The 24,335-nt window shown below is 42.3% G+C and overlaps 2 protein-coding genes across 2 annotated transcripts; both read left to right on the top strand.

Annotated features, from left to right (window-relative positions):
• Positions 1 to 6,653: 6,653 nt before the first annotated feature.
• Positions 6,654 to 9,224, top strand: LOC101858799 (probable G-protein coupled receptor 139). Its single transcript, XM_035971308.1, has 3 exons — positions 6,654 to 6,713; positions 7,085 to 7,223; positions 8,255 to 9,224. Exons 1-3 carry the CDS (start codon positions 6,654 to 6,656, stop codon positions 9,073 to 9,075), a joined length of 1,020 nt encoding a protein of 339 aa, XP_035827201.1. The 3' UTR covers positions 9,076 to 9,224.
• Positions 9,225 to 15,732: 6,508 nt separating this feature from the next.
• LOC101858567 (thyrotropin-releasing hormone receptor-like) lies at positions 15,733 to 21,481 on the top strand. Its single transcript, XM_005104330.2, has 2 exons — positions 15,733 to 17,203; positions 20,667 to 21,481. Exons 1-2 carry the CDS (start codon positions 16,921 to 16,923, stop codon positions 21,479 to 21,481), a joined length of 1,098 nt encoding a protein of 365 aa, XP_005104387.2. The 5' UTR covers positions 15,733 to 16,920.
• The last annotated feature ends 2,854 nt before the right edge of the window (positions 21,482 to 24,335 follow it).

The following is a 24,335-nucleotide window of genomic DNA, read 5'->3' as shown; positions in this document are numbered from 1 at the left end:
AGGTCTGTGAATTGTTATCATTTTTTAAATATTTTGGCTAAGCACCTTTCTTGTCCATTAAAGAACTCATTTCTTGAGGATGTTTCGGAAAAACGTAGATTAGAGGCACAAAAAATGTAAATTTTAAGTAACCACGGACTCTTAACCTAAGGAAATAAATAATCTTTGGCGGCCATTTTCTCACTAACTTCACCTCTGAAAACAGGTGACCCCCACTTCCTTCATTCGCAAATATCTCGACTTGTATTCAAGATAAATTGATACTTTTTTCATCAAAATAAAGACAAATGAAGCCTCAAGATGCTACCAATAACTCTACATGCCCAAAAATTGACGAGAGCCTGATTCCACCACGCTGCAACACATATGCGTATGCAAAATGTGTGTGAGAAATGGGAAGTACAGAGAAGAATCCCATTTTCCGCGTGACGGACATTTATAGTATTTTATATAAATTCATGAAGGAAAGTTTTTTTTTACTTTGGCCTCAATCATTGTGGAAAAATATTATTATTAAGTTAAGACAAACTGATACATAAAAACAAAACAAACAAACAAACAAAAACAAACAAACAAACAAACAAAACCGTTGCAGTCTAGGCACTCTCCATTGTTCAACTTCTGGCAACAACGTTTTCCCTGTCTTTACGAAGGACATTTTTGTTTTAATGGGCTTTGTGGCGTTATTTTGAAAAAGTCAACAAAAGTAATGTAATTGTAGATACCTTACGCCTACATCCATACAATTTAGATCATTTCATTTAGGAGGCAGGCCGCTTCTGCCATGTTAACTCGGGTTGAGACGGATACAACGTCCAAACAAGAAGACAAAGGTTCTTGCTTGTTTAGTGAAAGTTTTACGACGCTCGCTACTGCGTAAGGTCATATGACTAATATGAGCGCGCAAAAGAAAAGTTAGTTGCATTCACAATAGTTCAAAGCACGGCTTGATTTGGGTCAATATTTCAATTAAAATGTAAAAAATTCGTGGAAAAATCTTAGTTTTAAAATAACATATAAAGGTGCTATAATAACAGTATTTACAATTTATTGTTAAGGCAAAATCAAGAATTCTGTTGAGACCAACGACGGAGAACAGATTTGTAATTTAATTTTTTTGCATTTAAAATACTTCCTTCGAGTCTCTCCAAAGTCTGGACATTTTGTTAGAATTTGTCTAAAGGTGAAATCTGTGTCGCATCCGACACAGAACAGTTACTCATCTCCCTGAGGGATATTTATGTGTCAGGGAGGTGTGTCCGACACGCAATCGAGCAAAAAAAAGACGGTTTTCGTGGCCCCAGTTTGGGCACGATGTTGTGAAGTTTACCGTTTATATATTTTCTCCAATGAGTCTCTCACAGCAAATATTAGGAATTTATATAGGGCCCAAAATGCTGCTGTAATAATTGATAGAAAATACAGCAAATATAGGGAGATTAAAAGAGAGAGACAAGAGTGCGTTATGTCACCAGATCTCTTTAACGTATACAGTGCGTGAAACTATCCATAAAAATGTAGAAGAATGCCCAGGTCTCAAAGTGAATTGCGAAACTATTAACAGCATCAGAAATGCTGTTGGCAAAGTTTTAATTGCAAATTCAAAAGAAGGACTTTCTAGATATTGTTGTAACGGAAAGTGGGGTGTAGGGGTATTGTTGAATGTGAAAAAACACACAATGCATTATTATACGAAAGTACCAACTCATTTACCATTTCTACGCCAATGACACACAGATATATTGCCCTTTTCACCCATGTGACACCAATGAATTCATAGAAAGAGTAGAGAAATGCATTGAAAGAGTGAAAAAAATGGATGGGGGAAAACAAATTAATGTGGAATGAAGAAAAAACGGAAATCGTTCTATTTGGAAGTTTAAAAAAACCTTAATGACGTTAATGGAAGCTGGTTAGAAATTGAAAATACTAGCATATCCTTTCCCAACAAGGTCAAGAATCTAGGTATCTTTTTAAATTCAGATATGTCCTTGAACACAACCAAGTATAAGTCATGTTATTCAATGTATGTACCTTGATCTCAGAAGAATTAGTAAGATAAGGTGCCAATGTTGCATGCATGTTCTCTGTCTCTCTTGTCTTGTCAAAACTTGACTACTGTAATCCTGTTCTGTCTGGTATTTCCTGTGAACGAATGAGGAAGCTGCAAGTGGCCAAAAATAACACCGCTGGACTAGTGCTGAAGAAAAAGAAGAAAGGTCCTGCATCCAAAATGTTAAAAGCTCTGCATTGGCTTCCAGTTGATAAAAGAATCCAATATAATGTTTCTACCATCTGATTTAAATGTCTTAACGATAAAGCCCCATCCTATCTATCTGAGTTTTGAACACGGCATGTTCCATCTCGTCAGATACTGTCATTCGCAGATGCAACAAAATTCAGAGTCCCTAGAATGAAATAACTATCTTTTGGTGAGAAAAGTTTCTCATTTTTTGGCCCCAAAATCTGGAACACCTTGCCTCCGGATCTCATAAAACAACAAATTTTGATAGGTTTAAGCGATTGCTCAAGACTCATTTGTTTAATTGTTAGTTATCGTGTATATATCTTTTCGTGTAGTATAGTTAATGTATGTTGTGAAAGTTCTTCTTTACGTGGTTGAACTGTTTTTTCTTGTTTCTGTGAAATATTTTTCTTGTGTCAATGATTATGAGATTGGTGTAAAGCCCTCAGAGCCTCTACTAGTATGGCATAGAGCGTTATAAAAATGCAATCTATCATTATTACTATAATTATTATTAATGATAATATAAAAAGCAGTTAATCATATTTATAATCCCATAAGTAAAGGCGAAAAGATAAAAAAAATTCTACAGTTTAAATGTCTGGGATATTCAATTTCATAAAATATAATTATAATGCCAACTGTTTCACAGAAATAAAACAAAGAATTGCCATGGTAAAGATCTTGTCAACTAAATGAGCCTAATTATAAAAGACAGAAGCATCTCAATGACTATCAAAATGAAAGTTATGAAATGCTATGTATGGTCAACCCTTTTATACGCCTGTGAAGGCTGGACAATCACAAAAGACAGTGGAAAAAGAGAAACGGTTTAACAGGAATGTGTTTTTTTAGGGGACTGCTGAGAACCTGGAGTGGAGAGATAGCAGGGGTAGACCCAGAAAAACCTACTTGGAGAACCTAAATAGATGGGTGATGTGATGCCTCATTATAGTTTAGATACACATGGATAGTCCAGTACAATAACCGTACACTGAAAGGAGCATGTTGGATGTTCATGACACTACTGAATCATAACGTTTTACTGCTCATCCTGAAGAGTGCTAAATTAACGAATTCAAACAAGGAGACATAACTACGGCAATAAACGATAGTGAACCAAACAGTTATTGATCATGTAACATATTGCAGAGATATGTTACATTCCTCCCTTTTTAAGCGTTTCATATTGTGTGAATCAAAGGACCAAAATGAAGGTAACTGAGTTTGGGATAAACCTTTCCAAACTGAATATGAAATCAAATTCTAAACAGTGGTCGCAATTGGACACAAATCATTCACATACTAAAATTGCTTACAATACACAGAGTAACATTAGTAACAAGGATAAGACAATAATCATTTGCAACAAACACACAGGGTCTGCTGCAATACAAGTAGAACATCTTGGGATTAGATATACTTTAAAGCTACTATGGGACAAGCCTGTCTAGCGCCTTGTGTGGTCTGCTAGACCTTCTCAGTGCAGGAGGTTTTCAGTCATAACAACAGGGTCGAGAGACTCACTGCTGTTGCTACTGTAGCCTTGGCTATTTGTTCTGGTGCAACCAGAGCGGAGGCATTAACACAAAGCTTTGCTCAGATAGAGGACATGAAGCATTTTTAATTTTGTTTGCACTCTTAGTGTTTCTTTCATCCATCTTTAATTCTTTCATTCAGTACACTTTCTTCCTTCTCAAACTCGCACCTTTCTTTCTGTACACTTTCTTCCCCTCTTTCTACTAAAGACAACTGATCAGAAAGACAAATTTCAAAATCGCAACTTGTGACTCGAATTTGATCTTGGTGTCTTCTTATCAGTCTTTGAGAAGGAGTTTGAATCTCAAAAGACAGAGGACCAGTCTGATGTACAACTTTACCCATTGTCATCTATCTCAATGCGTCTGTTCTTAGAAGTTTTATCACGATTTTCTTTTTGTCTTACCTGCTGTGTTTGCACGTGGCCATGAATGAACAACAGGGTGTTGTAGCAAATCCAGATGTGTCTTTGTTTTCCTAGTGGATATCAGCTCCGATGGACAAAGAACTGTATTTGAGTGAGGAGATGACCTATATATTTAGTGAAAAATCTGTACACTTTTTCTTTCACACAACCTTTGTCAATCTTAACCATAGCAGTTTTAAAAGTTTGTACCGCTCGTTCTGCCAATCCATTCGAGGAAGTATGATATGGTGAAACGGTGATGGGTTTTACGCCATTAGCCGTCATGAATTTTTGAAATTCTGAGCTGGTCCAGGTTGGGCCATTGTCAATTACGATAGAATTTGGTAGGCCCACGACGGATAACACATCACGAAGTTCAATGATTGTTTGATTGGCTTTAATGTCTAACATTATTCTCACATCTAGCCGCTAAGAGGGGGCATCTACAATGGCCAGAAACATTTGTCCCATAAATGGACCTGAAAAGTCCATGTGTAAGCGATCCCAAGGATCTGTTGACCGTTCCCAATAGTGTAAGGGAGCTTTGGCTGGCTTTTTGGCATGCAATTGACATTGATAGCACGCTTCGACAGATTATTCTAAGTCAGAGTCTAATTTTGACCCCAAAACCCTGGATCTTGACAATACTTTCATTTTAGTCATCCCTACATGGGAATCATGAAGTAACTCTAGAACATCACTTTGAAGTGATTGAGGAATTATGGCTCTTGGTCCTCATAATAGGCAACCTCTTTCGATGCTTATCTCACTTTTTCAAGCTTTGAAAGTTCTAAGAGGACTGTCGCAGTCAAGTTTATTGTCATGCTAACCATTCATTGAAAAATGAAACACTTGTCTCTTAGTACAGGGTAAGTTTTTATCCCTGTTGCTAGTTTGTCAACGTCAAGTGGTGTTTTGTCAATCAAATCAAACAAAAGTCTATTTCTTCAGGCACATAAGGAACAGCTGTTTGTTTTGGCAGTGGGAGTCTACTGAATGCATCAGCGTTATTCTGTGGCCCCGCGCGATACTCCAAGTGGTAGTGGTACGCTGATAATGTCTTTTCCCACCGTACGAGCAGATGCGTGCTCCGGGATTGGTTTAGCGTCACCAAAAGATCCTAACAGAGGTTTGTGATCGGTCACAATGGTTATTTCTTGACCAAAAATGTATTTATGAAATGTCCCAACTCCAAATACTACAGATAAGGCTTCCTTATCCAACTGTGAATATTTCTTTTCAGCTGGATTGAGAAATCGACTTGCATAAGCAATCAGCTTTTCACCAACACTATCCACATGAGACAGAACTGCGCCAACACCATCAGGTGAGGCGTCACAAGTAAGAATGATCTTTTTTGAAGGATCAAAATGCACCAAAATAGAATTCGATGAAAGGAGCAGCTTAGCACCATTGAACGCTTGAATCTGTGCGCGCCCCCATTGCCATCGGGCATTCTTGGTGATTAAAGCATAAAGTGGGGCCAGGCGTTGAGACAAGTTGTCGATGAAGCTTGAATAGTAGTAGTTAAGACCCAAGAATGATTTCAACTGCTGCATGTTCTGCGGTGCTGGAGCATCCTTGATGGCTCTGATCTTTTTCTGCTGTGGCTGGAGTCCATGTTTGTTAAGACGAAAACAAAGGAAGTGTCTTCATTCTGAAGGAACTTACATTTGTCTTTGTTGGCGAGAAGGACTTTTTCCTAACACACTGATAGTACCTTGCTCAGTGTCTCAAGGTGATCTGTGTCGTTGGCCCCCGGTCATACACAGATCATCAAAATAAACACACGTGTTTGGGATGTCCTGGAATAAACGGTCATCACTCTTCGAAAAGTACTGGGGCTTGAAGATTATTCCAAAGCACAATCTCTGGTATTCATAAAGACCTTTGTGAGTGTTGATCTGTGTGTTTTCTTGACTCTGGATCTAACTGGAGTTGGGTGTAAGCGTGAGAAAAGTCAATTTTTGAAAACTTCTCTCCACCAGATAGTTTTGCTGTAAGGTCTTCAATACGTGAAATTGGATATTTTTCTTCATGGATAACTCTATTCACCGTCACCTTATAGTCTCCTGATATGCACACTGTGTTATTGCGTTTCAGCACTGGCACAATAGATGTTGCCCAATCAGAGAAAGAGACTTTATGAATAATACCAGCCGATTTCAGGCGTGTAAGTTCTTCTTCAATGCCATCTCTCATCGAGGAGGAGGGGGGGGGGGGCTGTCGAGTTTTACAATACTTTGGGACAGCGTTTTCTTTAAGATGTAGTTTCACAACATGATCGTTGAGTAGGCCGCTTTCATCAAACACACTTTGATCTTCCTGTAACACACGTGTTAGGCCATTTGGTACCTTGAGGGTGAAGATGGAGTTCTAATCTAACTTAATTTACGATAGCCAGTCGCTGTCAAGTAACGAGGGACCCTATCCCCTGGCGATGGTAAGAGGTGACCCTTTCCGATGACTATTGAAGAGAACTTCCGCATTGGTTTCGTCAACAATTTCAACTGCTCGGCCTGTGTGAGTGTTGAGGGCTTTGTTCGACTTGTGAAGGGCATGAAGTTTGAAATGATGAAAGTCATTTCAAGTCATCATTGACAGAGATGCACCGGTGTCGACCTGAAATTTGACTGGGTTATTGTTGACAATTAGCTCCACATCAATGAGTCTGGCTGTAGACCTTGAGTCACTCATGGTAAAAACATGGAAGTTGTCATCATCAGGTTCATCTTGTACGTATGACTTGTGTTTTTGTGATTTGCTCTGCCATCTTGCTTTGTTTCACCGCGCTGCTGGCCCAAACTTTGTTGAATTTGGCTTACATCTATACATGTTTGAATTGTGACCTGCTTTAGAACAATTAAAACACTTTTCATTTTTAAACTTGCAAGCATGTGAGGCGTGAGGACCACCACAACGGCTTCACGGGTTGTGAGATGGTTTACGTTGAGACTTGGAAATGTTTAGAGTTGTGTCATTTCTATGCCTGTCTGAAGTTGAAGCTCTCTAGCTGCTTCTGCTGCCGCAATTGTAGTCACTGCTACCTCAATAGCATCATGGAGTGTCAAGTCTGTTTTGCGAGCAATTTAATATGTTGAACACTTTCGTTATTAATGCCGCGTACAAATTCCTCAGAGTTGAGCTCCAGATTCGCAGGGGTCAACTAACTTTCTTAGTTATGCTATGAAGTTTTGAACAGGCTCACCTGTTTGGCGTGTTCTAGCTTCAAAAGTAGCTCGCCGGAGCAATTTAGGAGGTGGAGGCTCATGATGATTGCGTAGCTATGCATACAGTTCCTATATGTGATGGTGTGGGGCATGCAAAAGTTCTTTCGTAATCTAAAATGCTGTGCACCAATCACTGCAAAAAATATTGCTCGTTGCTTGGAATCATCAACAGAATTAGCCTAAAAGAAAAACTTTAATTTTTCTTCATAGTCTGAAAACTTTTCTTTCGAAGGCACGCATTCATCAATTCTGCCAAACAGTGTCATGGCGGCTGTATGTATTGTTTTTTTTACTGTGCTCAAAGTAGAGCTAACCCGATCAGGACAGGTTACTGCTCATAGGAGTGAAGAAATAACTGCATAACATTAATCTTTAATCACTTGACAAGTTTAATCCACGTCGCCAAATATGTGATTCTTCATTATAGTTTTGATACACATGGATAGTCCCATCACAGCAATCGTACACAGAAATCAGGAACCGACCACATGACACAAGGAGACATAACTACGGTAATTAACGATAGTGAACCAAACACAGTTATTGCCTACGAAACATATTTCAGATATTACAGGTAACCTGGAAAGATCAGTATAATGTAGCTTTAAAAAAACACATCCGAGCAAGGAAATGAATGGAGAACCATGATCGCCGATGTCTGTAGCAGATTGTGATTTACTTGAGAAAATGCAAAATTTTATTCTAGCTTGGTTTGACTCTTTTCATGTCTCAGGGTATCCACAGCCTTGTCACCCAACTTGCGAGGGAAAAAGTGGAGGGGGGGGGATAACTATGTATTCATTTTTCCACTCCGTAAACTGTTTATCATTTCAGGGCTCGCTGTGTCTGACCTGTGCTCCATGGTGACCACGATATGGCTAAGCATCTGCGTGAACCCGCTGTTCTACCTCTCTGAACTGCCCTTTGAACCCAGGGATATCATGCACCTCACGGGAGCCATGCCCCGTTACCTCTTTGTCAAAATCGCGACTTTTATCACCGCCTTTATCACCTTCGAGCGATGTCTGTGTATCGCTGCCCCTCTGAAGGTGAAAATGATCATCACACCTGCAAGGACAAAGGTAATCATTGTCTCCATCTACATCACCATGTCGATTTTGCTTATTCCCTTCTGCCTTGGAAGCAGACTTGAGTGGGTTTTCGATTTCACCGTGAATGCCACTGTATTAAAAACTACGTACACGGCCGAGAGAGAACTGCTGGAAGCCATTACGTATCTCACCCAAGGCGTATTTACTACAACGCTTTCTTTCGTCTTCGTCATCTGCTGTACCATCGTGCTTATCGTCAAACTCAATAGTAAAACAAAATGGCGGCAGGCCACTGTTGCCAAGGGTGACCGTGCAGCGGAAGGAGTTGGGGTCAAGGATCAAAAGGTTGTCAAAATGGTGACCTTCATTGCCGTCATTTTTATTGTCTGTTCCGTACCTCCGACGCTCCTGTTTTTCTATATGCTGTTTGACACAAATTTCCGTATTGATGGTGCCTATCCCAATCTCTATTCTACAATATGGTGTTTATCATTCCTAACAGAAACTGTCAACTCCAGCGTGAACATATTTGTGTATCTGAAAATGAGTTCGAAATACCGAGCTGTGTTTATGAAAACCCTTTTGAACAAGGAGGAAAAATAACTGTTCACCTTTAGAGAAAATGTCTTTTTAATAATGAACAAAGAAATAACAATACATAGTTTTAAGATAAGATAATCTATATGCTTATTGTTCTGATGCTAGCACACATATGGATGTATGTGTGCATGTATTTATGTATGTGTATGTATGTATTTATAATTGTGTATTTATTTACGATATTTGTGTAGGCCATTGTAAGCCAAAGTGCCCCTTTGGGATAAATTAAAAGTGTCATTTATTTATATATTTTATTTTTATTTTTTAAATTATTATTATTACACACACACACACACACACACACACATACACACACACTCTCTCTCTCTCTCTCTCTCTCTCTCTCTCTCTCTCTCTCTCTCTCTCTCTCTCATACACACACACACACACACACACACACACAAGAACACGCACACAAAGACACATACACACACACACACAAGTACACGCACACAAAGACACCAGCTGGTACCATTTACATCTACACTCAGGTGCGTATGGGTGACATTTACCCTGGTGTATTGTCTGTCTTCTGCCTTCTTCCTTCTCTCTTTTTTTCCTATCCCATCATCAGGGTTTGCCATTGCCCCTCTGATGGGATGCCACTTGTATGTCACTAGCTCTTTGGCGATGAGGGTGCCATCTTTTGTCCGTTCTTGCTATGTCTTCTTCTGTCCATCTACCTCTCTGTCCGATCTGACGGACGTAGTAGGTCCGGTCCTGCAAAAAAAGATTCAAAACCCCACAACGTGAGGCACCCTGATGACTTTGGGATGCGACCCGTACAACCGGAGAAGGGGATCATGATGGCTGAGGTGTGGCTTCCCTCACCAACACACCACTTTGGTCCTGGTTTCGGTTTAGGTGGACGAGTGTAGCAGCCTACTGCACTCAATCGATTATGATGGATTAATAAAACAGGTTTTTGGTTAATCTTGGTCAGAAGGCAAGACAGCTCTGGATTTACGAGCGGTGTCCCCTTGTTGGACACGGTGGCGGATGGGGAGCCCTGGAGATAAATGTTATAAAACATTTGGAAACAAACAAACACACGCCCCGTCCCCCTTCCCCATACCAGTTCCCAGAAAGTACTTGTCAGGAGGAATGGGTGCGATTCCTGGCCAGGTTAAACGAAAAAAAAAACTTAGGGGAGAAAATAAGCGCCTAAACGGACGACGCTAGGATGGTCATCTTACTTGGTGATCTCCTCAGCTGAACAAACAAAAAACAGTAACATTGCTAAGTGCCTTTGCCACTGGTAAAGCATTTAGAGCATGCAGCATCATCCCAAAACCAAAGAAAGTCTCCCCTCAGGGATCTTGTAACTTCTTTGTGGACCTTGCCAAAGTGGCCGACTTCCTTTTGATACGGAAATGAACGTCATTCGAGGATAACCCTACTGTAAGTGTAGCCACAGGAGTCTCAGTACTTCCAGGGGTGTTGTAAAGAGCCGTGACCTAGACGGCTGTACGGAGGAAGAAATGGTACTTGAACTTGAAGGTGTCAACCACGCTCGTCGTGTCGTAGTGCGGCGAAAAGGAAAATAAATCCGCGCCAACACTTGGATATTGTCGATTGTCTGTCCAAAACCACCGACAAAACTGTTGCTTGAACACTCAGAACTCGAGATTAGACCATATACACCTAGCCCGATGTGTTGCTTTAATTGTCAGCGCTTAGAACATACAAAACTAAAATGCCGGCGAAATGCTGTTTGCCCTCCCTGTGGTGTAAGGAGGGTCACTCAGAGGAATCATGCTCGTCAATTCCCCGGTTCCCAAATTGCCAGAAGGGAGAACATTCAAAGAACTGTTTCAAATATTAACATGAAAAGGCCATCTTGACCCACCGAGCAAATTTCGCTGGTATCTTTGCCCAGGCTGATGCAGCCGTCTTCCCGATTGGATTAGGCCCCCTGCACATATACATTCCAAACTGCTGGTTCGGAATGGAAAGGCAAACCTGGCGGGAGGACCGCTTATGAGGACGAAAAACTGCGATTGATGTTTTACGGCACTATCGACACATTTTTGGTCATTTAAGCACCAATAGGTTTCACCGCAACAAAATCAGACGTGTTTTAGTAAGAGTCTTTCGGAGCTCGCAACCGCACACGGTCACACTTTTCTCATTATGCTAAATGACGGACAGACATTTATTTTAAAATTTTTGAAAATATGGTGAAGACTTGTATATACAATATTAATTTCAGTGTATATATATACACCGATAACGATAAATATATTTTTTCATATTCTATTAAATAGTCCTATTTCTTTTACATTACATAAAATTTTTCTAGGGTCTACAATGCCAAAAAACTGCGAGAAAAAAAAGTTAAATCGGGAGGGCGAACCGACGGTTTCAACGTGGGGATTTTCTGAATACAGTTCAGTGCGTTCCATCTACGACAGCCTTTGTGTAACGATGCAGGCTTAACCGGCTTATCTTGTCACTTGCCAATAACTTCAAAATGATTTACAGAACATAAAAATCTGATTACACATTGGATAAATTTGGTTCATCTGCACCTGAATTCGAGGAGTTCCAAGGGAACCTCCTATGTAATTTTAAACCTGTACCACGGGACTCAGTGAAAGAGAACATACTGTCATCACCACCAAAGTACTACTGCCTTGACCTATCCCGACACCTTTTTTGGGCAACCATCTTGACGTTGTTATTGATGTTGTAACGGCTATTATTCATGATTCACTCCTTTCGGAAGCAGTGCATTCGCGTTTTAGGCACGCAGTCGTAAAGTAACACCTCTACTAAACAGTCATTATCCCAGCATGAGTTTAAGACCTATAGGCCGGTCTCTAACCTTCCAGTTTTGTCTAAAATCTTTAAAAAAAAATTAAGAGCACATCTTGAAAAAAATAATATTTTAGAATGTTATCAGTCGGCCTACAGAGCGTTTCATAACTCAGAGACTGCATTTTTAAGCAGAGTGACCTTTGTGAAGCACTCGAAGGCAAAGTGTCTGTTCTTGCTTTTCTAGCCTAAGTGCTGCATTTGTTGATATCATTGATCATTCAATTTTGATAAGGAGGTTAGGCCATAGCTTCAGCCTATCTGGGACTGTTCTTGAATGGTTTGAGTCCTATTTGTCTAATCGTACACAGTCTGTACTTGTAAATTGTGAAATGTCATCCATTTTCAGCTTTCAATTTGGGGCGCCCCAGAGGTCCGTGCTCGGACCACTGTTATACACACTATATACAAAAACTTTAGGGGGCTAAAACAGCACCTGGACATGGATGGCTGGTGCCTCTTTAAATAAATCATTGATGGTGAAAAAACTTTAGGTTCAATAATTAGGAAGCACGATGTTAACTACCTCACGTACGCAGATGGCACTCTCAGCTGCACACGTCAGTTTTACCAGCAAATTTCAATTGTCCAGTTACCAGCATGGAAAAATGCATTGTTGATGTAAAAAACTGGATGACATAAAAAGCAGACTTAAAAATGAATGATGATAAGACGGAAGTTCATTGCTCGGATAGCCGGAGCTGTGCCAGGGCTACCCGGAGTTATACTCTCCACGAGAGTGTACAAGACCCTCCCGTCAAGATTGACCCATGGCAATAACGGGTTCCAGCTCCCAACCGATAGAGTGGCTTGGGCCGTGCCACCCTCCCGACTAAGGGGAACCTGGACCAAAGAAGTGTGTCGGCGAGGGACAGTCTGCAGACTGATCTCACCTCAACCTCCAGGTACCCGGTTTCCCTCCGCACGGGTCGCACCTCACGGTCAACGAGGCACCCACTCTGAGGGATGGTTGACCTCTAGTTTTGCTCCACATGAAGTAAGTAGTATAAGTATAGTATAAGGTTTTACGGCGCTCGCAACTGCTAAGGTCATATGAGCGCGCGAAACACAAGTTGTTCACCTCTGCGAAAGTTCACTTCACGACTGGCTAACTAAATCACCTAGCAAAATAAAAAGTTTTGGGAGCTGAGATTTTAAGTCATTTAGTTGGGTTATTTTGAGGGGGTAAGTTGGTGGGATGTAAACTGAGCAGATCATGATTGGTCTGTGCAGGGTGACCCGTACGGCAATAGCCTGGAGGGTCGTCTTAAGATGTACTTGTCTGTGGAGTGTGTGGTTGTCGGTGTAGATGGTGGTACCACCGGAAGCAATCTGGTTCTGCGTGTGAATGTGATGGTACGCAGTAAATCCTCTTAAGTCTATGGTTGAAGCCGGGGCGAATTTTGTTTCTTGAATACAGGCCACCCGTGGGCACAGTGTGGCCTGTAAATGTTGCAATTCTGCAATGGAAGGTCGGATTCCGCCGGCATTCCATTGCAGGACCGCCATTATGATTTTTTAGGTTTTTGTTTGGAGCTCAAAGGCCCCGGCTTCGAAGAAGCACTCTGACTCCTCCTTACGGGGGAGGCAGAGTGTTTTCTAGGTTGCCGTCCTGGATTGGACGGCGGTCTAGTGGGGGATTTGGAAGAGTGACAGACTCCGCCCCTCCCCGGGTCAGGCCGGGGAGGGGGGTCGGAGCTGTCTTCCTCCATAGGCAGGGGTTTGTCTGCTGGAGGGGTAGGGGGAGGTGGAGTAGACCGAGGGGGCTGGGAAGGGGGGAAGGGGGCTGGGGGAGGGGAGAAGGCCCCCACCTCACACTCCATCAGAGGGATGGGCTGAGAGGTGGAAGAAGAAGAAGAAGAAGAAATGATAGAAGAGGGGTGAGGGGGAGAAGAGGGGGCGGAGGAAGAGTCCTCCCCGTCCTCCCCTAGAACCCCATAGCTGTTAGAGAGTGGCACCTCAAAGGGGCACAGGGATAGTAGCGGGCTTTTTATTTTTGGTGATCTTTGGCGCAGAGACTTGCCTGTTGACCGCAGGCTTTGGGAGGTCGGCAGTAGAATTACTTGCCGACCTCGTGACCATCTGGGTTGCCTTTGAATATGACCGGCCAATGACTGGGGTTGTGATTGGCGGGCAGACAACCTTACGGGCCTCTTGGAAGGAGCAGCCATTTCGCGCCTTGTATTCTTGGATGGCGCGTTCTTGGAGCCAAGTCGGGCACTCCTTGCTGAAAGCTGTGTGCTGGCCGTGGCAATTGGGGCAACAAGGACTAGCCTTGCATTCCTTCTCAGGATGCCCGGTCTTGCCACAACGAGGACACACGGCTGCGTGACGGCACCGTGACTGGTATGGCCGAACTTCTGACACTTGAAACAGCGCAGAGGGTTCGGCACATAGGGTCTTACGTCGAGTATCAAGTAAGATGCCCGAATGGTGGCTGGAGGGCGACACGATTCGAATGTTAGGACAATCGTGTTCGTCTCGATAGTAGTCTCCCCCCGCCGAAGAGTAATCCGGGGGGGCTTCGACCACTCCCTCACAGTGCTCCACAATCTCTTCCATGCTCATGGCTGCGGACCACACCCTTCGAGCGGTTAAATTTTTGGTAGTGCTCTGACTTACATTGAATACCGCCGAAGGTCGTGGTATCCAGGAGTTTGGTCACTTCGATCTCGGTTGCACACTTGACAAGGAGTGTACCACAGGAAAGTTTCTGTACACATGTGGGAATGTATCCCAGAACTTTCCGTAGTGCATCTCCCGTCTTAAAGAGGTTGAGATCGGTAATTCTTCTCTGTGCGTCTTTGGTACTGGAGATGGCCACGTACGGTTGCCTCAGAAGCTCCTTGGGAGGAGGGAGGAAAGAGGCATCGGTAAAGGTCCTTTTACCTTTTTTTGAGCTTTTGCTCGGCTCGGCGGCCGCACCGGCTTCCGCGAGCCGAGACTTCTTTACGTTGGGAGCTGGGGAAGGGTCTTTTGGGTTTTTTGAATCCATAAGAGTTTTCTATTTGATTCGACTCCGGGGCTCCCTGCCCGCCACAGAGCCCAACAAGGGGACACATAGCTCGGATAACCAGAGCTGTGCCAGGGCTACCCCGGAGCTATACTCTCAACGAGAAAGTACGAGAGCCTCCCGTCAAGATTGACCCAGGGCTTGATGGGGTTTCAGCTCTCAACCGATTGAGTGGCATGCCGTGCCACCCTCCCGTCTAAGAGGAAAACCAGGGCCAAAGAGGTGTGTTGGCGAGGGACAGTCCTCCGCACGGGTCGCACCTCATGGTCAACGAGGCGCCCACTCTGTGGGATGGGTGACCTCTCTTTTTGCTGCACATGAGGTCAGCGGTGGTAGGAAAGATAGAAGAAGAAAGAAAGAAGGAAGGAAGGAGAAGAGGAAGATACACCAAAGTGAGTGTCGCACACGGATCCCAGAGGGTTGGGGTCCTTGTGCGACCCTCCGCCTTTGAAGGGGTTGCACCTTCTGCAGACGAAGCAGTGGGTCTATTTATATCTCCCCGACCCACTGGGGGGGGGGGGGGGGCTCCACATGAGGTTGGCGTGTAAGAAAAGATAGAAATAGAAAGAAGGAAGGAGAAGAGAATGATACACCAAAGTAGATCTAGGTGTCGCAACCGAATCCTAGAGGGTAGGGGGTGCGTGTGCGGCACTTCGTCATTGGGGAGGTTTCACCTCCTACAGACGGGGTAGTGGGTCTCTTTATATATCAACGACCGATGGAGGGAAAGGGAGAGGGAGGGAGAGAGAGAGAGAGAGAGAGAGAGAGAGAGAGAGAGAGAGAGAGAGAAAGAGAGAGAGGAGAGAGAGGAGAGAGAGAGAGAGAGAGAGAGAGAGGGAGAAAGAAAGAGAAAGAGAAATAAAAAGAGGGAGAGAGAGAGAGAATGTTTTATGGAGTGGGGGTTGTTTCAGCTCGTAAAACATGCAGACTATATGTATTTACCAATGTCCTGTTTTGTTGTACGTATGCGTGAGTGTACCTTACCTTTGTATCGTCCGCTGCCACTGTAAACGACCAAGACAAATTCCTCTCTGTGAGATGAATAAAGATTGTCATTCTCATTGTCAAATGGTCCATCTTTTACAACTACTAATAATGTATGTCATTTCGCGCTATTTTAACACCCGTCTGAGTCTGACTACAATCGAGGGCCTACGGGATCGAAATATCATGAAAACACAAAAAAATAAAATAGAAAAATCCGACTAAGCGAGACAAAATCCGACAAATTTAGCGCGCGAGAGGAATAATTATTGACAGACAAATGATCATGACAAAGTGAGCTCAAATCGACGATCAAACGTACGCTGTGTCTGTCATAGCGACTGCGGGTCGACTTAGGCTACTTATTGACAAAAGATTTAACACATCCGTTAGCATGTTTCTAAAGGTCAACTCATGTTAAGATGCATTAGAACACCCCCCCCCCCCAAGTTATGGTAATAAACGCACGGGGACGCAGCCAGACATAACAAAACGTAGTATTTGAATCTGTCAAACCCAGGCATTTACCCCTTTTTTAGGGAGGGAGTAGTGTCAATACGATGACTGTGACACATCTTTACAAGTCTGTGCTGAAAGTTTACTCAAATAGTTAAAATAAAGGGGTAATGGTATATAATAGATTGTAAAGCGCATAGAGCTTGCTGTTGAGCGGGAATTAGCGCTATACGAATGCTATCTATTATAATAGACCTTCAGCACTGACGTTCAGTAAAATTGAACAAATTCAACTAGGCTAAAAGAGATAAATGGCCAGTCGTTTTCAATATAATTACTTAACATAGATATTATTACAACAATAAATGCATCCAATTTTATTCAACTTTAATGGTTTAATCGTCATCTTTATTAAAAAGAGCTGTTGGAATGTTCGGGGTGTATTCCATGAACACGAAGAAAGAATGTTGTTATAAGATGGTTCTTTGTCTTTGATTAAGTTTTGGTTTCCTTTGTACTGAGAATATAAATCAAGGTCTCTGTCTGAAATAGGGGATGAACTCAGCGCAAAGGTAACAATGATAGCTATGTCCCAAACGTCTCACTTACCCAGAATGTCGTTTTCAAACCTGTGGGTAAACAATTCGACTGACTCTCGCGACGACAGCTTGCCTATAACGACGTCGCCTTCTCCTTCACATTATGACATCGTAAGCGACGAGCAGTGGTACATTGTCCAAGTGGTCAACGGGGTCGTCCTCTGTGGTCTCGTTAGTCTGTTTGGCGTGGCCTCCAACATCATCAACATCGTTGTGTTTGTCAGACAAGGCTTTCAAGACAGCATGAACATCAGCCTCATGGGTGAGACAAAAATAATCCGATCAACAGTTACTTACAACTAATATGTTTCTCTAACAGTCCTGGAAAAAACCTTACCCACTTAAGTGAAGTGGATATCATTTCAACCAATTTATTTCTCAAGCACGTATGACCGGTACCACAGAATAGGTAGCTGCAGCTTTTTAAAAATGGTCAAAATTCATGGGTTTGGTACATCTAAATCGCCGGCCGACAATACCTTTCTCTCCTAAATAACCCACACAAGTGAATATTGTATCCAGGGGGGTTTTCGTGTGCGATTTAGATTCCCGATTTTCCCCATTTTTGAAGAAATTTTAGAATTCTAATCGTTTATGAATTGTTAAAAGGGGCGCTGCTGCATTGGAACAGAATAATTTGACAGTGTCGAGGTCAGCCTGGGCTCAGACGGATATAACGTCCAAGCAAGAAGACGAAGATACTTGATAAAAAGTCCTCCCCACACATGAATCAAACTCCCATTTTGTTCGAGCCACAGAGAAGCGCCTAACCGCCATACTAAAGAAGTGAGTTTCCCAAAAAGTGAAAAGTGTTTAAAAGACTGGTAATCCAATTCCATACCACTGTGCAGTTTCAAAACTGAACAACAAAACACACAGTTGCTATATAACAAGTTTGGTGATCGAATATCTCAAAGCGGTGAAGATTGCAGACCTATTCTTTGTCCCTTGCCCATTCTGTGAGATTGAGGTCATTTGAATAGTGGGAAAAGGTGGGTTTGATAGTGTCAAATAGTACGTAATTATTATAACCTCTAACTGTTATAGATAAAAGAGTTAAGGAATATAAATGTATGTCAAGGATCTGAGAGCAAAGCTGATTTTTAAATATGTGAGGCAGCATGGTGGAATCAGGCTCTCGTCAATTTTGGGGCATGTGGAGTTATTGGTGAAATCTGAAAGCTTGTTCACTTGTCTTTATTTGGATTTTAAAAATATCCATTTATCTTGAATACAAGTCGAGATATTTGCAAATGAAGGAGGTGGAGGTCACTTGTTTTCAGGGAAAGTTAATGAGAAAATGGCCGCCAAAGATTAGTTATTTCCTTAACTTTTGAGTCCGTGGTAACTGAAAATTTACATTTTTTGAACCTTTAGTTAGCGTTTTTCAGAAAAATTCACACAGAAATGAGTTCTTTAATGAGCATGAAAGGTGTCGAGCCAAAAAACAAAAATTTGATAAAAAATTCACAAACCTGCAGAAAAATGAAAGTTTTTTCACTTTGATTATTTTGACGAGAGCCTGATTCCACCACGCTGCCTCACACATATGATGGTGGAGGTGAGTGATGATCTATGATGATCATCGTCATTGCCTTTCTCACCCTGCACCAGGGAATAGGCCACGGACAACCACCCTCCACTTTTCTCTATCCTGGGCTAGCCTCTTGATGTTGTTCCATGTCTTCCCACTTTTCTGTACATCGATTTCTGTGATTCTTCTCCAGGTTCCACGAGGTCTTCCCCTTGATCTCTTGCCCTGTGGGTTCCAATCCAAAACTTTCTTTGTTATGCAGCTGTCTGACTTCCTGAGAGTATGTCCAATCCATCGCCACCGCCTTCTTCCTGTCTCATCTCTGACTGGGATCTATCTTGTTTTCCTTAACACTTCCACATTGGTAACCCTGTCTGTCCATCTGATCCTCAGTAACTTTCTTAGACACCTGTTCAAGAAAACCTGGATTCTCTTTACACAAGTCTGTGATGCGTTCCATGCCTCACATCCATACAACGGGACCGACTTCACGTTTGAGTTGAAAATCCCCAGCTTTGTTCGAAGTGAGATATCTCCGGTCTTCCAAATCCTATCCAAAGATATGAAAGCAGCCTGTGCTTTTCCAATGCGGGACTTAATTTCAGCACCTGTTCCTCCCTCTCTGTCAATTATGCTCCCAAGATAGCAGAAGGATTCAACGTTTTCTAGGGCCTTTCCTTCTATTGTGACCTGCTCCTTTTGTTGTGCATCTGTCCTTAGGACTTTTGACTTTCCGGGGTGGATCCTCAATCCAACAGACTCCGATAGGCTGTTTAATACTGAAGTCGTTGCTTGCATCTGTTCCTGGGTGTGCGACAGAGCGCCAAGTCGTCTGCAAAATCCAGATCGTCCAACTGTGTCCATGGTGTCCACTGTATACCATTTTTGTGTCGTCTGGTGGTTTCCTTCATCAGCCAGTCGATTGCCAATATGAAGAGGAACGGTGAATGATGTATGATGGTGTGTATGTAATGTACGCGTCAGTCCTATCTTCCTCAGCTCCAATGAGTCATGAGGGACGTGGCACCCCTTCTCCCGTTCCTTACTGGAACCGTATTTAATGTCACCGTGCAGTTACGAAATCTTGGGAACAGTCTTTGTTAAGGTTAGTTTTAGCCTATGAATTTATCGGGCTAAAAAAAGTAACGAGGGGACATAAGCAGGTAGACAGTACTTTGGTAGGTATGTTGGGATCTTCGTAAGCGGGTTAATGTAGCAAGTTGAAAAGCAGGTTAACAAAAAATATATATCGTCTTATTAAACTTGATTACACACAATTTACTGAAACAGTACTGGGTCTTCACACCCAACCCAGCGCTCCGCGGTTGGTGGATTGGGGAAATGCCTCCAGACATAAAGGTTAGCTGTTGCTAAGAATTTGCAAACCAAATTGGGATACAATTACACATAATGCCAATGTTTCACAAAAATAAAACGAGGTAGAAGAATTGCAATAGCTAAAGATAGTTTTAGTAGAATGAGCCCAATCCCGAAAAATATAAACACCTCAATGACTACCAAAATAAAAGTTCTGAAATGCTATGTATGATGAAGGCCCCAAACGACGGTGAATGCTGGACAATAACTACAGACAGTGAAAAAATAGAAGCAATAGAAATATGATTTCTTAAGAGAGCACTGAAAACTTGGGGTGAAAAAAAATCAAAATAGGCAGCACTCGAAGAAGCCCATGTGAGCTCCTCGCTGATAAAAATAATCAGGAAAAGACACATTCTAATGCAGTTTCTAGGACACTTGAATAGACATAAAGGCCTGAACACTTAGCGTTCACTGAAAATATTGAAGGCAAACGAGGCAGTGGTAGATCCAGAGCAACCTACTTGGAGAGCCTAAACAGATGGGTGACTTGGAAACATCAGGGTTGTGTAGTTTTTTTTTTAGAACATCCGAGTAAAAGAAAGAATGGAGAACCATGATCGCCGATGTCAGTCATAGAACTGGCCCTTGATGATGATGATGATGATGATGATGATGATGATGATGATGATGATGATGATGATGATGATTTACTGAAATTTAAAAAAAAAAATTCAAACTTAGTTTGCCTCTTTTCATGTCAGAAGGTTTCCACAGCCATGCTATCCAACCTGCAAGGGAAAAAGCGGGGGGGGGGGGGGGGTCAAAATTATGTATTGCATTTTTCCATCCCTAGAACTGTTTATCATTTCAGGGCTCGCTCTGTCTGACCTGTGCTCCCTGGTGACCATGATATGGATAAGCATTTGCGTGAACCCTCTGTTTTACCTCTCTAAGTTACCCTTTGAACCCAGAGATATCATGCACCTCACAGGAGCCATGCCCCATTACCTCTTTGTCAAAATCGCGACTTTTATCACCGCCTTTATCACCTTCGAGCGATGTCTGTGTATCGCTGCCCCTCTGAAGGTGAAGACGATCATTACACCTGTAAGGACAAAGATAATCATTATCTCCATCTACATCACCATGTCCATTTTACTTATTCCCTTCTGCCTTGGAAGCAGACTTGAATGGGTTTTCGATTTCACCGTGAATGCTACTGTATTAAAAACTACGTACACGGCCGAGAGAGAACTGCTGGAAGCCATTACGTATCTCACCCAAGGCGTATTTACTACGACGCTTTCTTTCGTCTTCGTCATCTGCTGTACCATCGTGCTTGTCGTCAAACTCAATAGTAAAACAAAATGGCGGCAGGCAACTGTTGCCAAGGGTGACCGTGCAGCGGAAGGAGTTGGGGTCAAGGATCAAAAGGTTGTCAAGATGGTGACCTTCATTGCCGTCATTTTCATCGTGTGTTCCTTACCTCCTACGATCCTGTTTTTCTATATGCTGTTTGACACAAATTTCCGTATTGATGGTGCCTATCCTAATCTCTATCTTGTCATTTGGTCTTCATCATACCTAGCAGAAACTGTCAACTCAAGCGTGAACATATTTGTATATCTGAAAATGAGTTCGAAATATCGAGCAGTGTTCATGAAAACATTTTTGAACAAGGAGTAAAAATAACTTTTCACCTGTTTTAGTTGGAAATGTGTGTGTGTGTGCGTGTGTGCGTGTGTGCGTGTGTGCGTGTGTGCGTGTGTGTGCGTGTGTGTGCGTGTGTGCGTGTGTGTGTGTGCGTGTGTGTGTGTGTGCGTGCGTGTGTGGTCTATGTTTGGTTTGGGAATTGGAATGACAAAGGAAAGTCGCCATGACTCCTGAAAGACACTCATTGTATACGTTTAGAAGAAGTGTGTATGTTTCTGTGGGTAGGTGTCTAATAATCTGATTGGGGATGCCATCTGGAACGTGAGCTGAATTGCCCTGGCTGAGATGCATTATGCTCATTCGTCTAGTATGAGGTCTTCGTTGTAGGTTTCAATGTTTTTGTTTGAGTGAAAGTTTAGGTGTTGTTGTTCTGTTAGTTTTGATGTTTTGGAAAGTGGTGTTGTAGTTTGCTTTGGATGAGTTCTTGGAGAGCGATGTAGCTATTGTGTTTGCGATGTTTACCTGTGTTTCTGATGTTCTGAACATTTTGGATGGTGTTTGTGCATCAACAAAGACATTAAAAAACTATTTTAAATACTTTTTTGAATGGTGTCTGAAGTTCGCTTTTAAAAATAGGACATTATGATGTGACTGTACTGTGAAATTTGTTTCAAAAACATTAAAAAGTGCGTATTTTGAGGAACCGTCACAAGCCAAAGAATACTTCACTTCGTGTCACAGAAGTTCTGACGGCGGGGAACTATCTGCTGTTGGGAGTCGCCCACAGTTGGAGCAAAGAGGGCGTCATCTACGTAAAAGAATAGCGAACGCACGAAGTCACTGATGTAAGGGTAGATCACTCAACGAATCTTAAAGACTTCATCTTTCACCGAAAGGAGCACACCTTCGTTTTCGTAAAAGTTTAATGGCATTCGCAACTGCATTTTAATGTCACACGAGCGCGCAGTCGCGCAGAGCACAAGTTGGTTGTTTTCATGTCAGTTCACAGCACGTCTTGGTTTTATTTTACAAGTCATAATGGTAGAAGTATTTAAAAACGCATAGTAAAAAAAATCGTTTTAAAAGCATGCCTTCACCTTAAACTACCTCAAAATTATTAAGTTCTATCAGACAATTTTGGCTGTTTCGGTTCAGAAACCAAATGTTCTATCTCCTGTATCAAAATCGTGAAATTAATCGGAGTCGTCATCAAGATATTCAAAGAATAGCATTCGAAAAAGCTTGACATGTTGTGAAACTCAAAATATTTGAGCTCAAATTTCTCAAAACTAGGCAATGAGCTGAGAGAACTTTGAAATTAAGAGGTAGCGATTTTTTAAACAACACTATTAACATTTTTCGAAAATTGTCGACCAGCGCTTCGTAGCACCAAGCATAACACTGTCAATGAACCTTAGCTTACTTTTCACTCGCTTAACAGTATCGGCACTCTGCCCATTTTTTCATCCCTATATATTACATCTTCAGGTCTTAGTGAGTCTACAACGAATCCACACAACATTCTCAGCTTTTTACTTTTATCCGCCGCTTATACCCTTTTGAGTGTCGCGGGAAGAAAGAAACGTCTCTCTGTCGCCAGCCGGAGAGCTTGGGTCAGGGGGACGATGTGGGTGGTTAATGTTTCCCTGACTCCATCTATCCAGGTCTTTCTCGGTCGCCCTCTAGCCTTGTTGCCATCGAATTTTTGGATGTAGGCATGTTGTGCAAGATGGTGTGTTGGTAATCGTAGAAGATGTACGAACCATTTGATTCTTTGGTGCTGGATGTGAATCATGACATCATTTGTGTCCACCATCTCTCGGATTAAAAGAATTTCTAATTTTGTCTCGCCTGGTCTTGTTTACTGCTTTTCTAAGGCATCGCATTTCACATGTAATTCGTTGCTCTAATGTCTTGTTCGTGGTCCATGTTTGGTATTGATAGGTGAGTGTTGGGATGAATATTTTGATGATCATTTTGAGTTTTGTTGTCATGGGGATGTTAGGATGTTTCGTTAGTGGAGTAAGTTGGTAACTAACATTATTGGCCTTTTGTACTCGTGTTTCAATTTCTCTGTTCAGTCGCCCATCCTCTGTGAATATACTTCTGAGGTACTTAAATTCTTGAACCTGTCTGAGACTGTTGACACTATCAGCTCTGACCTAAAACCACGCATGGCCAGTGGCAGCCAAAAACGTCACGGTGGGTCAGAGCTCAGCAATAATAAATCGCCACACGCCTCGACAAGGAAGGACCTTACCTTCTTCGACCCTGCTTACCAGGGCCAACCCGGGCTGAGTGCAACATGTCCGGCTCATTAGGATGCAGCTCAGGACAGGACATTACGAGCACACTCGATACAGTAGACTTCCCAATGTGGGAATCAGACCCTCATCTTTTTCGTTCAAAAGTGAAGAGCACAGACTCGGATTTTAGAAGAAGAATGTAGTTTTACATTGAATATTTGCGTACGCAACGACACATTTAAGTTGCTCAGGCGACGGGCTGTTTTGACACATCCTATACCAGCAGAAAGATGAAAACGTTCGACAAAAATTCACCCACACAGAAGTTGATCTGGCGTTTCCTATGCAAGATCGAAACTATAAGGACTTGCCAATCATCAAGCCTATAGGAGGACCTTTTTTGTCATAAAAGAGTGACAAATGAGAAATATAAAGAAAGGCAAAACTCCCTAAAAAACAAATGACCTCTTCCGATGATCCTCTTGAACAGGGACATGGTAGCTGGTATAAACAGCAAGGAGAAACAAAGAAAGAATGCATGAGAAAAGAGACACGGAGTATTACAGGGTGTAGTAGTAGTAGTATAAGGTTTTACGGCGCTCGCAACTGCTAAGGTCATATGAGCGTGCGAAACACAAGTT

The sequence above is a fragment of the Aplysia californica genome, unplaced genomic scaffold (genome assembly GCF_000002075.1).
Source record: "Aplysia californica isolate F4 #8 unplaced genomic scaffold, AplCal3.0 scaffold00415, whole genome shotgun sequence".
Taxonomy (NCBI): domain Eukaryota; kingdom Metazoa; phylum Mollusca; class Gastropoda; order Aplysiida; family Aplysiidae; genus Aplysia; species Aplysia californica.
The sequence above is the reverse complement of the archived record's forward strand: the minus strand, read 5'-3'. Positions and strand labels throughout refer to the sequence as shown.